Source organism: Heptranchias perlo, chromosome 4 (genome assembly GCF_035084215.1).
Source record: "Heptranchias perlo isolate sHepPer1 chromosome 4, sHepPer1.hap1, whole genome shotgun sequence".
Classification (NCBI taxonomy): domain Eukaryota; kingdom Metazoa; phylum Chordata; class Chondrichthyes; order Hexanchiformes; family Hexanchidae; genus Heptranchias; species Heptranchias perlo.
In genome coordinates this window covers 74,842,425-74,854,762 of record NC_090328.1, presented here as the reverse complement: position 1 = coordinate 74,854,762, position 12,338 = coordinate 74,842,425, and the positions used below count along the sequence as shown (strand labels likewise).

Here is a 12,338-nt window from a genome sequence, read left to right as displayed (position 1 = left end):
TCCTAAATGGCCTAGCTCTAATTTTAAGATTATGTCCCCATGTTCTGAATTCCCCCACCAGAGGAAATAGTTTCTCTGTATCTAACCTATCAAATCTGTTAATCAAAAACGAAATACTGTGGATGCTGGAAATCTGAAATAAAAACAGAAAATGCTGGAAATACTCAGCAAGTCAGGCAGCACCTGTGGAGAAAAAAAGAGTTCACGTTTTCAGGTCGATGACCTTTCGTCAGAACTGGAAGAAGTTGAAGATTTAACAGTTTTTAGCAAGTACAGAGCCAGGGAAAGCGGCGGGGGGGGGTGTGGGAAGAACAAGAGGAAAGGTATTCGCTGCTCAGACCAAACGCAGATTGGGTGATCACTTTGCTGAACACCTCCACTCATTCCACAAGCGTGACCCCGACCTTCCGGTCGCTTGCTATTTTAATTCTCCGTCCCACTCCCGCTCTGACTGCTGTTCCAATGAAGCTCAATGTAAGCTCGAGGAACAGCATCTCATCTTTCGATTAGGCACTTTACAACCTTACACTCAACATTGATTTCAATAACTTCCGATCATAACCACTGCTCCCATTTTTTCAGACAGTAGGTGCTGGTAATGGTTCTGCTTTTGCCATTTACAGCTCCTCTAGACCCATCTTTTGTTTCTTTTACTTGTCCCATTACCACCCTCCTTGCCTTGCACCATCATCCCTTTTGTCATTTATTCACTCCTGCCCTCCACCCTATCAGAGACCTTCCCTTTTGTTCTTTCCTCTCCCCCCCCCCCCCCCCCCCCCCACACACTTTTCCCTAGCTCTGAACTTGCTTAAAAACTGTTAAATCTTCAACTTCTTCCAGTTCTGACAAAAGGTCATCAACCTGAAATGTTAACTCTGTTTCTTTCTCCACAGATACTGCCTGACTTGTTGAGTATTACCAGTATTTTCTTTTTTTAACTATCAAATCCCTTTATCATCTTATAGACCTCGATTAGATCATCCCTCAATCTTCTATACTTAATGGAATACAAGCGAAGTTTATGCAACCCATCCTCATAATTTAACAATGTCAGCCCCAGTATCATTCTGGTGAATCTGCGCTGTATGTCCTCCATGATCAATATATCCTTCCTGAGTTATGGTGCCCAAAATTGAACGCAGTACTCCAGATGAGGTCTGACCAAGGCTCTGCACTGCTGAAGCATCACTTCCTCACTTTTGTATTCCAACTCCCTTGAGATTCCATTAGCCGCCTTGATTATTTTTTTGCACCTGTCCACTAGCTTTTAGTGATCTGTGTGCATGGACACTTAAACCACTTTGCTTCTCCACACGATTAAGAAGACAATTCCGATTTGTCTTTCTCTGATCAAGTGGATGTCCCCACATTGAACTCCATCTTCCATAGTTTTGCCCATTCAGTTAGTCTGCCTATATCCTTTTGCATTTTCCTGCTCCCATCTACACAATTTACTGTGCATCCTAACCGTGTCATGTGCAAACTTGGATATACAACACTCTATTCCTTAATCCAAGTGATTGATATATATGGTGTAAAGCTGAGGCCTCAATACAGATCCCTCTGGGACACCACTTGTCACATCCTGCCAATCAGCACGCAATTCCTTTTATTCCTACTCTCTGTCTTCTACCTCCCAACCAATTACCAGCCCGTGTGACAAGGTTACCTCCAGTTCCATGCACTTTCATTTTTGCTAATAATCTCTTGTGCAGAACCTTGTCAAATGCCCTCTGGAAGTCGATATAGAAAATATCGATAGCCACTCCCCTATCCAGCATGCCAGTGACTTCCTCAAAAAATTTTAAGTAGATTACTCTGACATGACCTACCCTTCACAAATCCATGCTGATTCTTTTTGATCAGCTCATACTTGTCCAAGTGCTCAGTCATTCTGTCCTTAATGATAGATTCTAGTAATTTCCCTACAACTGATGTTAAATTGACAGGTCTGTAAGTTACCTGGTTGCTCCCTCACTCACTTCTTAAATAATCGAGTGACATTTGGAATTTACCAATCCCAAAGGCACAATTCCCTCATTCTGCTTTACTTTACTTTTCCTTCCAATTGTAATGTAAGACCATAACTGATCATGGCATTGTTACAGTTTTAATTCTACATTAATAACAATCTTCATGACTTTATAAACTTTCATTTTTTTAAAGTAGAAACCACTTTTCTAATCTTTTTTGCAGTGTTATGATGCTGATAATACATCTCCCAAAACAAAAGGACCAAGTAGAAAAGAAAAAAGAAAACACCTTCAGGGAAAAGATAAACCAGCCACAGTTTCATTAAAAGATTTTCAAACTGATGGAAGTACAGGTAGTATTGGGATTATGTTGGTGTTAAAAAGTTTTATTTTGAACAATGTGACTGATTTCTTTTATATAACAAAATCTGGTATTCATGTTCAGGAATTTTTTTTTTCCCTTTAAAAATATACAGACAGTTTTTTTTTATAATATAAAATGTTACAGCACGAAAAGAGACCATTTGCCCAATTGAGTAATGAGCCAGTTGATCTAATCCCACTTTCTTAGTCGCTTCCCATATTCTTTCTTTCATAGATAGGGAGGGATGAGGTTATGTAGGGATTTGAACACAAGAATGAGAATTTTAAAATCAAGACATTGGTGGACCAGGAGCCATTGTAGGTCAGCGAGCACAGGGGTGGGTGATGGCTAAACGGGACTAGGTACTAGATAGAATACGGGTAGCAGAGTTTTGGATGAGCTCAAGTTTCTGGAGGGTGGAAAGTGGTTGGCCGGCCAGGAGGGCATTGGTATAGTCGAGACTGGAGGTAACAAAAGCATGAATGATGAGGGTTTCAGCAGCAGGTGGACTGAGACGGACGGAGATGGGTGATGTTACGGAGGTGGAAGTAGGCAGTCTTGGTGATGGAGATGATATGGGGTTGGAAGCTCAGCTCAAGGTCAAATAGGACGCTACGGTTGCGAACAGTCTGATTCAGCCTTAGTCAGTGGCCAGGGAAGGGGATGGAATCGGTGGCGAGGGAACTGAGCTTGAGGCGGATATTATAAACTCTGTAACCCTGATTTGCAGAGACTCCAGGTCGGATAATTGGTTGTCAGACCTCGCAGAAATAATTTTCTGATGGGCAATTGGAGGACAAAAACTGAGGCTGCACTATTTACGTACATGAGCTCATTTTCAATATTTAAATAACTTGTTAAAAAGAGTCCCATGCCAAATTTCTCATCTTTGTGTAAGGTTCTGTCCACATCCAGAAAAACTGGCCATGTGATGTCCTGGGACCTGGCCTGCTCAAGTAGGCTTCTTGAAGGTAACTGCTGTTACAGGTTCCATTTCAATTAGCTGTTCCTGCATTATTATTCTTGGTTTTGGTGGGTAATCATCCACTTTTGCAGTTTCATTTTTTTCCCTAGTAAAGCTTTCATTATTATTGGTTGCTGCTGGCACTTAAATCATACCATACAAAGTGGTGAAGATGGACATTGGGGGTTCCAAATTTGCAGTGTTGAGGTGAGAAAGAGGAGTTCATGAGGGGCCAATAAAAGCAGGTCTATGCCCTGTTCAGCTGATGCCTTCATTCCACAGAGAACATGATGGGCCCCTCTTGATTCCAGTAAACTTATTCACTAGGTGGGATCATGAGTTGTGAGGAGGATGCATCATTAAATAAATTTAAAACCGAAATAGACAGTTTCCTAGAAGTAAAGGGAATTAGGGGTTACGGGGAGCGGGCAGGAAATTGGACATGAATTTAGATCTGAGGTTAGGATCAGATCAGCCATGATCTTATTGAATGGCGGAGCAGGCTCGAGGGGCCGATTGGCCTACTCCTGCTCCTATTTCTTATGTTCTTATGTAAAGAGGCTTCAAGGCGATTTAGACAAGTTGAGTGAGTGGGCAAATACATGGCAGATGCAGTATAATGTGGATAAATGTGAAGTTATCCACTTCAAAGGAAAAAGGCAGAGTATCATTTAAATGGTGATTGGGGAATGTTGATGTACAAAGGGACCTGGGTGTCCTTGTACACCAGTCACTGAAAGCAAACATGCAGGTGCAGCAAGCAGTTAGGAAGGCAGATGGTATGTTAGCCTTCATTGCAAGAGGATTTGAGTATAGGAGCAAGGATGTCTTACTGCAGTTATACAGGGCCTTGGTGAGACCACACCTGGAGTACGTGTGCAGTTTTGGTCTCCTTACCTAAGAAAGGATATACTTGCCATAGAGGGAGTGCAGCGAAGGTTCACCAGACTGATGCCTGGGATGCCAGGACTGTCATATGAGGAGAGATTGGGTCGACTCAGCCTGTATTCACTCGAGTTTAGAAGAATGTGAGGGGATCTCATTGAAACATATAAAATTCTGACAGGGCTAGACAGACTAGATGCAGGGAGGATGTTTCCCCTGGCTGGGGAGTCTAGAATGAGGGGTCACAGTCTCAGGATACGGGGTAGGACATTTAGGACTGAGATGAGGAGAAATTTCTTCACTCAGAGGGTGGTGAACCTGTGGAATTCTCTACCACAGGGTTTCCACTGAACTTCTAGGAGTAACGACAGAGAAGTGTGAGCAGATCTGAGGAATTTCCTGGCTACTATGACAGTGTAAGGAACTTCACTGAAAGGAAAACTGGGCCTCCTCTCTTCGAGTTGGGGATGCAAGCCGGGTGCAGGATGAATCATAGAATGATACAGCACAGAAGGAGGCCATTTGGCCCATCGTGCCGGTGCCGGCTCTTTGAAAGAGATATCCAATTAGTCCCATTCCCCATTTCTTTCCCCATAGCCCTGCAAATTTTTCCCCTTCAAGTATTTACCCAATTCCCTTTTGAAAGTTACTATTGAATCTGCTTCCACCACCCTTTCCTCATGTCACCTCTGGTTCTTTTGCGGATTATTTCAAATCTGTGCCCTCTGCTGATGGACCCTTCTGCCACTGGAAACAGTTTCTCCTTATTTACAAAACCTTTCGTGATTTTGAACACCTCTATCAAATCTCCCCTTAACCTTCTCTGCTCTAAGGAGAACAATCCCAACTCCTTTAAGTCTCTCCAAATAACTGAAGTCCCTCATCCTTGGCATGATTCTAAACCTCGTCTGCACCATTTCTAAGGCCTTCACATCCTTCCTGAAGTGTGGAGCCCAGAAGTGGCCCCAATACTCCAACGATCCTCTACAGACATAACCAGAATGGGTCTGTAGTCAGGTTGTTTGGGGGTGGAACAGGGGGAAATGAATCATTGAGTTGTTTTGGAGGAAGTAAAATATAAGTTTACTTTTTTTTAATGCAAATGTTAATTAAATAATTTATTCCTCTATTTAAGAGGATGCAAGCAAACAGTAACACGTAATCCGAACAAGGCAAATAAAGCTTACAAAAACGTGCAGAGCACTGGGCAATAAAGTAATTTTTAAGGCCAATGTCAAGACAAGTTTTTAAACTAGGACTATTTATTCCCACCAAACATCAAGGGGACCCAAGGGCTCAGGAGAACTTCGATGCAGAGACAAAAAAAATTACACTCCACAGAACTGCAGAACTCGGGCAAAAATTTTTGAAGCAGAGTTGGGGGAGGGGACTTGCTGCTAATTATTTATTTCTCTGTGGCAGCGGAGACCCCAGGGCTCATGAACACTTCCAAAAAGAAATTTATGCTATACAGAGGTATAGACCAACAAGTAAACAACTTTTTAAACTGAGCAGTATGGAAAGACCTATAAGCTTTAATTGTATGCAGGGGATGCCTGAGTTTTGGAGAGAGCAGAGTCGGGAACCAGCCCGAGAGTTGAGGGGTGTGCTACAGCGCCACCAATGGAGAAAATGGATAGTGCAGGCAATACCAGTGAGCGAGGAATAGCTGGCGTCCTCGTGCCTCCCTGATAAACCTCGTCGTGCTCCCCACCCCCTTCCAGTTTAGAAACCTCTGGTCTATAATAGACCTGTAGTAATGTGACTCATTCTCACAATTCCTCAGCTTTATTTAAAGGGTTTCTATTTGGATCACTTCTCTAGTGTAAATCCTTATGCTCTGGTGCTGTGATATAACCTCTAATTGATACCTCCCTCCCTTTCTTCCTTCACTATCCATCCATTTTTTGATACCCAGGAATATCTTAATTGCCAATCCTGATCCAGCTGCAACCACATTTCAGTTCTGCTATTATGTTATAATATTTTATTTTAATCAATATACACACACTTATCCTCACTTAAAATCTGTTTATTTCTGTTTTAAAGTCTGGAAACTGTTCCACTCATCACAAACACTGTGGTCTGTTTGCTAGATTCAGTTCCTTTTATTTTCACTACCTGTACTTGTTTTCTATGGGACAGCACACAGTGTAGGTGATGGTGTGAGAGGATGCTTGGGCATCTTCATAGATGCATTTAAGGGAAATCTAGATAAACACATGAGGGTGAAAGGAATAGAAGGTTATGCTGATAGGGTTAGATGGAGAGGGGTGGGAGGGGGCTCGTGTGGAGCATAAACACCGTCATGGACCAGTTGGACCGAATGACCTGTTTCTGTGCTGTAAATTCTATGTAATTCTTCCTGTAGTAGTGTATTGGTCTATAATCAACCAACAGAAGGAATGGTGGTAAATGACAAGCCAAAAATGTCCCATATATGACTACTGTAACCCCCCACCCTTTTCAAATCTTCCCTCCCCAGAAATACAGAATTGTCAAAAAGGATAGAAACCTTATTTCCACGCGATGCTTCGTGCAGTGATCCAGACAATGATTGCCAGTTAATATTGCACAGATGGGGCAATTGTCAGGCAGCCCTGAAACTCAACTGAAACCTGTGAATCAGGAGGCAATTTTTAATAATTGTTTTTTTAAAATTTTGCATATTAAAACTAATCCTAGCAAATGTTTGAAAATGCAACATCTTCAACTCTGTGCACTCTGCAAAAAGTCAGTGTTGGAAAACTGTAGTATGGGATTTTGAAACATGTTGCTGCATAGTTTGAATCATCCTTTCACTGTTTTACTAGCCACAATTTAGTGCGAGAAGTATCTTGCCATTTTTTTCATACACTATATTAACTTTTTCATTTTCTTCTCTTTAGATCAGACAATCACAAAACCTGAGGTATGCAACTTCAGCTGTATTTACGGCAGATAATCTACACTAATGAGATGTAAAATTTGTTTTATAAGTTGATTCGATTGGATTCTTACAATGGTCTTTGTAATTACGCAGAATGTACAGCAAAGAGACAAGCCATTTGGCCCATCAGGTCCATGCTGGTGTTTATGTTCCACGGGAGCCTCCTCCCTCCCTTCTTCATCCAACCCCATCAGCATATCTTTCTATTCTTTTCTCCCTCATGTGTTTATCTAGCTTCCCCTTAAATGCATTTGTGCTGGTCACCTCAAATACTCCTTGGGGTAGCGAGTTCCACGTTCTAACCACTATCTGGGTAAAGAAGTTTCTCCTGAATTCCCTATTTGATTTATTAGTGACTATCTTATATTTATGGTCCCTAGTTCTGGTCTCCCCCACAAGTGGTAACATCTTCTCTATATCTACCCTATTAAACTCTTTCGTAATCTTAAAGACCTCTATCAGGTCACCCCTCAGCCTTCTTTTTTCTAGAGAAAAGAGCCCCAGCCTGTTCAATCTTTCCTGATAGGTAAAACCTCTCAGTTCTGGTATCATCCTATTAAATCTTTTTTGTACCTTCTCCAGTGCCTCTCTATCCTTTCTATAATATGGAGACCAGAACTGTTCACTGTGTACTCCAAGTGTGGTCTAACCAACGTCCTATACAAGTTTAACATAATTTCCCTGCTTTTCAATTCTATCCCTCCAGAAATGAACTCCAGTCCTTTGTTTTTTTTATGGCCTTACTAACCTGCATCACTACTTTTAATGATTTATGTATCTGTACCCCTAGATCCCTCTGCTCCTCTACCCCATTTAGACTCTTATTTTCCCAGGAGTGTGTGGCCTCCTTATTCTTCCTACCAAAAAGTACCACCTCACACTTAACTAAATTCATTTGGTAATTACACACCCATTCTGAAAGTTTATTAAAGTCTTCCGATATTTTGTCACAGTCCTCCTTGGTATTAACTGTACTGCCCAATTTGGTGGTGTTTGCAAATTTTGAAATTGTACTTCCGAGTCCAAATTGTTTATGTAAATAGTGAACAACAGGGTTCCAGCACCGATCCTTGTGGAACACCACTGCCCACCTTTTTCCAGTCTTGAGTAGCTACCTTTAACCCCCACTCTCTTTTCTGTTTCATAGCCAGCTTGCTTAAAAAAAATTCTGCCACTTGTCCCCTGACTCCACATGCTCTGATCTTAGTCACGAGTCTACTAGGCGGTACCTTATTGAAGGCCTTTTGAAAATCCAAATATATTACACCTACTGCATTACCCTTGTTTACCTTCCTGCTGCTTCTTCAAAGAATTCAGTAAGGTTGGTCAAGCATGACCTTCCATTTTGAAATCCATGCTGACTATTCTTTATTATATTTTCAGTGTCTAAATGTTTTTCTATTACATCTTTGAGTAAGGATTTCATTATCTTTCCTACTACCGACGTTAAGCTAATTCCCTGGACTTGTTCTATCTCCCTTTTTTAATTTAGGAATCACATTGGCTGCCCACCAGTCCTCTGGCACTATTCCCTTTTCCAATGAATTTTTATATTTATGTAATATTGCCTCTGCTATATCTTCCCTAACTTTTAAATGTGCGTATGCAATCCATCAAACCAGGGTTTTTTTTTTATTCGTTCACGGGATGTGGGCGTCGCTGGCGAGGCCAGCATTTATTGCCCATCCCTAATTGCCCTTGAGAAGGTGGTGGTGAGCCGCCTTCTTGAACCGCTGCAGTCCGTGTGGTGACGGTTCTCCCACAGTGCTGTTAGGAAGGGAGTTCCAGGATTTTGACCCAGCGACAATGAAGGAACGGCGATATATTTCCAAGTCGGGATGGTGCGTGACTTGGAGGGGAACGTGCAGGTGGTGTTGTTCCCATGTACCTGCTGCTCTTGTCCTTCTAGGTGGTAGAGGTCGCGGGTTTGGGAGGTGCTGTCGAAGAAGCCTTGGCGAGTTGCTGCAGTGCATCCTGTGGATGGTGCACACTGCAGCCACAGTGCACCGGTGGTGAAGGGAGTGAATGTTTAGGGTGGTGGATGGGGTGCCAATCAAGCGGGCTGCTTTATCTTGGATGGTGTCGAGCTTCTTGAGTGTTGTTGGAGCTGCACTCATCCAGGCAAGTGGAGAGTATTCCATCACACTCCTGACTTGTGCCTTGTAGATCGTGGAAAGGCTTTGGGGAGTCAGGAGGTGAGTCACTCGCCGCAGAATACCCTGCCTCTGACCTGCTCTCGTAGCCACAGTATTTATATGGCTGGTCCAGTTAAGTTTCTAGTCAATGGTGACCCCCAGGATGTTGATGGTGGGGGATTTGGCGATGGTAATGCCGTTGAATGTCAAGGGGAGGTGGTTAGACTCTCTCTTGTTGGAGATGGTCATTGCCTGGCACTTATCTGGCGCGAATGTTACTTGCCACTTATGAGCCCAAGCCTGGATGTTGTCCAGGTCTTGCTGCATGCGGGCTCGGACTGCTTCATTATTTGAGGGGTTGCGAATGGAACTGAACACTGTGCAGTCATCAGCGAACATCCCCATTTCTGACCTTATGATTGAGGGAAGGTCATTGATGAAGCAGCTGAAGATGGTTGGGCCTAGGACACTGCCCTGAGGAACTCCTTCAGCAATGCCCTGGGGCTGAGATGATTGGCCTCCAACAACCACTACCATCTTCCTTTGTGCTAGGTATGACTCCAGCCACTGGAGAGTTTTCCCCCTGATTCCCATTGACTTCAATTTTACTAGGGCTCCTTGGTGCCACACTCGGTCAAATGCTGCCTTGATGTCAAGGGCAGTCACTCTCACCTCACCTCTGGAATTCAGCTCTTTTGTCCATGTTTGGACCAAGGCTGTAATGAGGTCTGGAGCCGAGTGGTCCTGGCGGAACCCAAACTGAGCATCGGTGAGCAGGTTATTGGTGTAAGTGCCGCTTGATAGCACTGTCGACGACACCTTCCATCACTTTGCTGATGATTGAGAGTAGACTGATGGGGCGGTAATTGGCCGGATTGGATTTGTCCTGCTTTTTGTGGACAGGACATACCTGGGCAATTTTCCACATTGTCGGGTAGCCAGTGTTGTAGCTGTACTGGAACAGCTTGGCTAGAGGCGCAGCTAGTTCTGGAGCACAAGTCTTCAGCACTACAGCTGGGATGTTGTCGGGGCCCATAGCCTTTGCTGTATCCAGTGCACTCAGCCGTTTCTTGATATCACGTGGAGTGAATCGAATTGGCCGAAGACTGGCTTCCGTGATGGTGGGGATATCGGGGGGAGGCTGAGATGGATCATCCACTCGGCACTTCTGGCTGAAGATGGTTGCAAATGCTTCAGCCTTGTCTTTTGCACTCACGTGCTGGACTCCGCCATCATTGAGGATGGGGATGTTTGCAGAGCCTCCTCCTCCCGTTAGTTGTTTAATTGTCCACCACCATTCACGACTGGATGTGGCAGGACTGCAGAGCTTTGATCTGATCCGTTGGTTGTGGAATCGCTTAGCTCTGTCTATAGCACGTTGCTTCCTCTGTTTAGCATGCATGTAGTCCTGAGTTGTAGCTTCACCAGGTTGGCACCTCATTTTTAGGTACGCCTGGTGCTGCTCCTGGCATGCTCTTCTACACTCCTCATTGAACCAGGGTTGATCCCCTGGCTTGTTGGTAATGGTAGAGTGAGGAATATGCCGGGCCATGAGGTTACAGATTGTGCTGGAATACATTTCTGCTGCTGCTGATGGCCCACAGCGCCTCATGGATGCCCAGTTTTGAGCTGCTAGATCTGTTCTGAATCTATCCCATTTAGCACGGTGGTAGTGCCACACAAACTTATCCTCTCTAAGTTTGATTAGTCTATAAATTATCTCCCCCTTTCTATCTTAAATGTCTTTATATCTTTTTTGATCTCTTCCTCTAATGTCATGCTCACCATATTAGTCTCCCTGGTAAATACTGAGACAAAGTAATTATTTAATATTTCTGCGATTCGCCATCATTACCTGTGAGTTTATCGTGTGTATCCCTTCGTGCCCTTATCGCTATCCTGATTTTTCTTTTGTTATTTATGTGTCTAGAATATTTTACTATTTCTTTATATTCCTTGATAATTTAATTTAATAGTTTCTCTTTGCCTTCCTAATTGTTTTATTGACTTCTTTCCTAACCTTTTTGTATTCCCTTTTGTCATCCTTTTTGTTGTCTATGTACTTAGTGTTTGCCCTTGTTTCTTTATTCATCCATGGTATGTCATTACTGGCTAGTTTGTTCTTGCTTTTTAGTGGGATATATTTCTCATGGACTCTATTAATTGCTTTAAATGTTTTTCTCTGCTGTTCTATTTCTTTGTTAGTAAATTTTTCCAGTTTATTTTCCCTAGTTCCATTCTCATTCCCTTAAAATCAGCTTTTTTTCCCAATTTATTACTTTATCTTACTTGTGTCCTTTTCAATCTTTATCTTAAATCTTATTATGTTGTGATCGCTATTGCCTAGATGTTAAGAGCTGGGAGAATAAAACTGCTATTACTTTATTAAATTAATAAATTAAACTAGATTAACGAACTAATTAATAAAACTATAAATAATCGATTGAATAAAAACTTTTTAAAAAACGAATTAAATAAAACAAGATTAGATAAGGATGGCAGGGCAGGTGGTGTGTCGTAGCTGCAGCGTGTGAGAGTTTGTGGAGACCAGCGAGATCCTGAGCGACCACATCTGCAGTAAGTTTCTGCAACTCGAGGAACTTCGGCTCAGAGTTGTTGAGCTGGAGTCCGAGCTGCGGACATTGTGATGCATCAGGGAGGGGGACAGTTACCTGGACACTTTGTTCCAGGAGGCAGTCATACCCCTTGGGAGAGGGAGAGTTACCTGGATACTTTGTTCCGGGAGGCAGTCATATCCTTTAGGTTAGGTAGCACTTTAGAGTTAGTCAGTGGTCAGGGACAGTGGGGTGTGACTGCGAGTCAGGCAGGTATGGGACCCAGGATGTAATGATGGAGGAGCCTCAGCCCTTGACCTTGTCCAACAGGTACAAGGTACTTGCTATCTGTATGGATGAGAACAAGGACTGCAGGGAGGATGGGCAAATTTTCCTTTTCTGATCTGGTTCATTTCCCATTACTAGATCCAGCAGTGCTTCCGCTCTTGTTGGGTTTTTACAAACTGGGTGAGAAAGGAGTCCTGCGTGTTGTTAAAAACTACATTCCCTGTTCCTCTTTACCTACTTCTTCT

At 43.0% G+C, this 12,338-nt stretch overlaps 1 protein-coding gene across 2 annotated transcripts in view; it reads left to right on the top strand.

Moving 5' to 3' along the window:
* gkap1 (G kinase anchoring protein 1) overlaps positions 1-12,338 on the top strand; it is a 41,038-nt gene that overhangs the window by 13,336 nt on the left and 15,364 nt on the right. For both annotated transcript variants that reach the window (XM_067983138.1, XM_067983139.1), the window contains 2 exons: positions 2,197-2,326; positions 7,075-7,097. In XM_067983138.1, the coding sequence (XP_067839239.1) occupies positions 2,197-2,326; positions 7,075-7,097 (153 nt within the window). The remainder of the gene's footprint in view (positions 1-2,196; positions 2,327-7,074; positions 7,098-12,338) is intronic.